The sequence below is a fragment of the Silene latifolia genome, unplaced genomic scaffold (genome assembly GCF_048544455.1).
Source record: "Silene latifolia isolate original U9 population unplaced genomic scaffold, ASM4854445v1 scaffold_73, whole genome shotgun sequence".
Classification (NCBI taxonomy): domain Eukaryota; kingdom Viridiplantae; phylum Streptophyta; class Magnoliopsida; order Caryophyllales; family Caryophyllaceae; genus Silene; species Silene latifolia.
The window spans coordinates 3,473,628-3,476,802 of NW_027413640.1; the positions used below are offsets into that span (position 1 = coordinate 3,473,628).

At 41.7% G+C, this 3,175-nt stretch overlaps 1 protein-coding gene across 1 annotated transcript; it reads right to left on the bottom strand.

Moving 5' to 3' along the window:
* Window positions 1-544: 544 nt before the first annotated feature.
* LOC141640192 (uncharacterized) lies at window positions 545-2,957 on the bottom strand. The gene is made up of 2 exons (XM_074449079.1): window positions 1,764-2,957; window positions 545-1,528 (listed from the first exon to the last, which is right to left on the bottom strand). Exons 1-2 carry the CDS (start codon window positions 2,955-2,957, stop codon window positions 545-547), a joined length of 2,178 nt encoding a protein of 725 aa, XP_074305180.1.
* Window positions 2,958-3,175: the final 218 nt, after the last annotated feature.

Sequence of the window (3,175 nt, forward strand, 5' to 3'; positions counted from 1 at the left end):
TCAGAAAGGTTAATCCATTCCTCAGAAAAGTTAGGATCTTCCATGTATAGCTCCTTCATAAACTCAAATCCCAACACTCTTTGCTCAATGACTGTCAGTAAAGAATGCCTTCTTGACAGTGCATCGGCAACAACATTAAGTTTTCCTTCCTTATATTTACTTAAAAATGTAAAGGATTGCAAAAATTCAACCCATTTGGCATACCTGTGACTCAACTTGTGCTGACTGTTGATAAACTCCAAAGCTTCATAATCTGAATGTAACATAAATGGTTTTGGTTCAGATAATGACTCCAGCGTATGACTGGTCTAACAATTGCATAAAATTATTTGTCATATGTAGAGTATTTCAGTTTGGCACCACTCAACTTTTCACTGAAATATGCCATAGGTTTCTGGCACTGGATTAGAACTGCTCCAATTCCTACCCCACTGGCATCACACTCAACTTCAAATAGTTGATCAAAATCTGGTAGCTTCAGGATAGGGGTCTCACACATCATCTTGTTTATCTTTTCAAAGGATTGTTGAGCAACCTCAGTCCACTAAAATTCTCCCTTCTTCATGCATTTAGTGATGGGTTCAACAACTGCACTGAAATTCCTGATGAATCTTCTGTAAAAAGAAGCCAATCCATGGAACCCCCTCACCTCAGTGATTGTCTTAGGAGTTGGCCATGATTGTATTGCTGCTACCTTCTCCTGATAAATAGAGATACCCCTTCCAGATATAATATATCCTAAGAAGGCCACTTCCTTAACCATAAAAGTGCACTTCTCTAGCTTGCCAAAGAGTTTCTGTTCCTTGAGGATTCTGAACACAGTTTCTAGACGCTTGAGGTGTTCAGAAGAGCTACTACTGTATATTAATATGTCATCAAAGTAGACTACGGCAAATTTGCCCAAACATGGTCTCAGCACCTCTATCATTAACCTCATGAATGTGTTAGGGGCATTAAAGAGCCCAAATGGCATAACCAGCCACTCATAGAGGCCGTGCTTAGTCTTGAATGTGGTTTTCCATTCATCTACCTCCCTGATTCTAACATGATGGTAACCCTGTCTAAGATCTATCTTTGAAAAGACAGTGGCTCCACTAAGCTCATCCAGTATATCATCTAATCTTGGGATTGGAAATCTATACTTGACAGTGATGTTATTGATTGCTCTACTGTCAGTACACATTGTCCAAGTCCCATCCTTCTTTTGTACCAGCAAGGCAGGCACTGCACATGGACTCAGGGATTCCCTCACAAATCCCTTGGCCATCAGTTCTTCAATTTGGTGTTGCAGCTCTTTGGTTGCAGTGGGATCACATCTGTAAGCTGGTTTGTTAGACAGCACAGATCTAGGCATCAGGTCAATGTGATGTTCAATCCCTCTCGGTGGGGGTAACCCACTAGGCAACTCAACTGGGAAAACTTCCCTGTACTTCTGAATCAATGATTTAACTTCTGCAGGTATCTCATTGCTCACTTCTTTCTGAATCTCCTTTGACAGCAGAACCAAGATAGGCCGTTCTTGCTTGATCTATTTTTTCATAGCTGCTTCTGATAGAAACAGCACACCATTCAGTCCATCAGGCATGTTAGGACTTCCATAGTTCCTTTGGTTTGGTGGCAAGGGAGTCAAGGTGACTTTCTTGCCATTGTGCTTGAAACTTTTAAGTATTATCCATGCCCTGGTGAGTAGTGTTCCTGTCAAATTCCCATGGCCTTCCCAGCACGAGATGACAGGCATCTATGGGTACTACATCACATAGCACCTTATCTTTGTACACTTTTCCAATGGAGAATGACATAACATATTGCTTGTCAACCTTCACCTCTGATCCTTTGTCCAACCATCTCAGCTTGTATGGATTTGGATGGTATTGGGTGGGTAAGCTCAGCTTGCTAACCAGAGTAGTGGAGGCAACATTGGTGCAGCTTCCCTCATCAATTATCATATTACAAACCCTTCCCTGGACTGTGCACCTGCTCCTGAAGATTAGCGACCTTTGGTCAACTTCCAAAGGAGCCTGTTGGGAGTTCATAACTCTCCATAAGACCAAGTTGTGTCCTGTGTCAGGAGGAGCAACAACTTGTCCCTTGCTTGATCCCTCTTCTGTCTCCACCTCTTCTAAGACAAGAGTTTCATCCTCCTCATACTCAATGAGGCCCTCTCTTTCCCATTCTTCAATTTCAATCAGGGTAAGAGTCCTGTTGGAAGGACGGTCCTTTCTAAAGTGACCAAATCCTTGGCACTGGAAACACCTTATCTTGTCTCTTGATACAGTAGGATTAACTTTTGAGTTTACAGGTGCCTTCCCCTTATCTGTGGTGCTCTTAGTGACAGGTTTGGGTGTCTCTCCAATCCTCACACCTGTGTAAGGTTTGAAAAGTGTTCTAGGAGGCAACTTAGACACCATAGGCTTCACCTTTCCCAATTTTTCAATCCTCAAAGCCAAGTTGACAGCTTCATCAAATGACCAAACTTGTTGCATTCTAACCCTGCTAGCTATTTTAGGTTCTAGACCCTCCACAAACCTAGCAATCTTTTGCTCAGGTTTCTCAGTAATCTCACATTGTAGGGTTAACGGCTCAAAGTTGCTAAGGTAAGACTCAACAGTTTGTTGGTCTTGTTTCAGCTGGGTCAGTTTCATGAACATGTCTTGGGTGTAGTCTTTGGCTATAAATTTTTCTTTCAATTTATTTTTCAATTTAGCCCAAGACCTGATTGGTTCCTTCCCATCCCGGATCCTTTGATGTTTCATACTCTCATACCATAGAGAAGCATACCCTTTAAATTTTAGAATGATAACCTTAAAGGACTTCCTATCATTGTAATCCTTATATTCAAAAATTCTTTCAACAGATCTCAGCCAATCTAATAAATCTTCAGGGTTTAAACTACCATGGAATTCAGGAATGTCTACCTTTATATCTTTATCTCTGGCATTGTAGATTCCTTCCTCCATTCCTGAGTTATCTCACTCAGAGTTGGTTTCCTCATATGGATCATGTCGTGGCTGTCTCCTTCCTGCTCCCATTGCAATCCCTCTCCCCCTTCCTCTTCCTCTGAAAGGTGGCGGTTGCCTTCTTGGGTCATTATTTAGAAATATTTCCATTATAGTATGGACAGCATTGAGCAAAGTATCCACATTCCCTGCCAGAGTCTCTATTCTTGTTTCAATAC

What these genes read in the sequence shown, in the direction of transcription:
- LOC141640192 (XM_074449079.1), bottom strand. Translation starts at nt 2,957, where the DNA reads ATGGAGGAAGGAATCTACAATGCCAGAGATAAAGATATAAAGGTAGAC. An exon ending in GAAAAGTGTACAAAGATAAG is followed by an intron (nt 1,529 to 1,763) that starts GTGCTATGTGAT and finishes ATGAAAAAATAG; the next exon opens with ATCAAGCAAGAACGGCCTAT.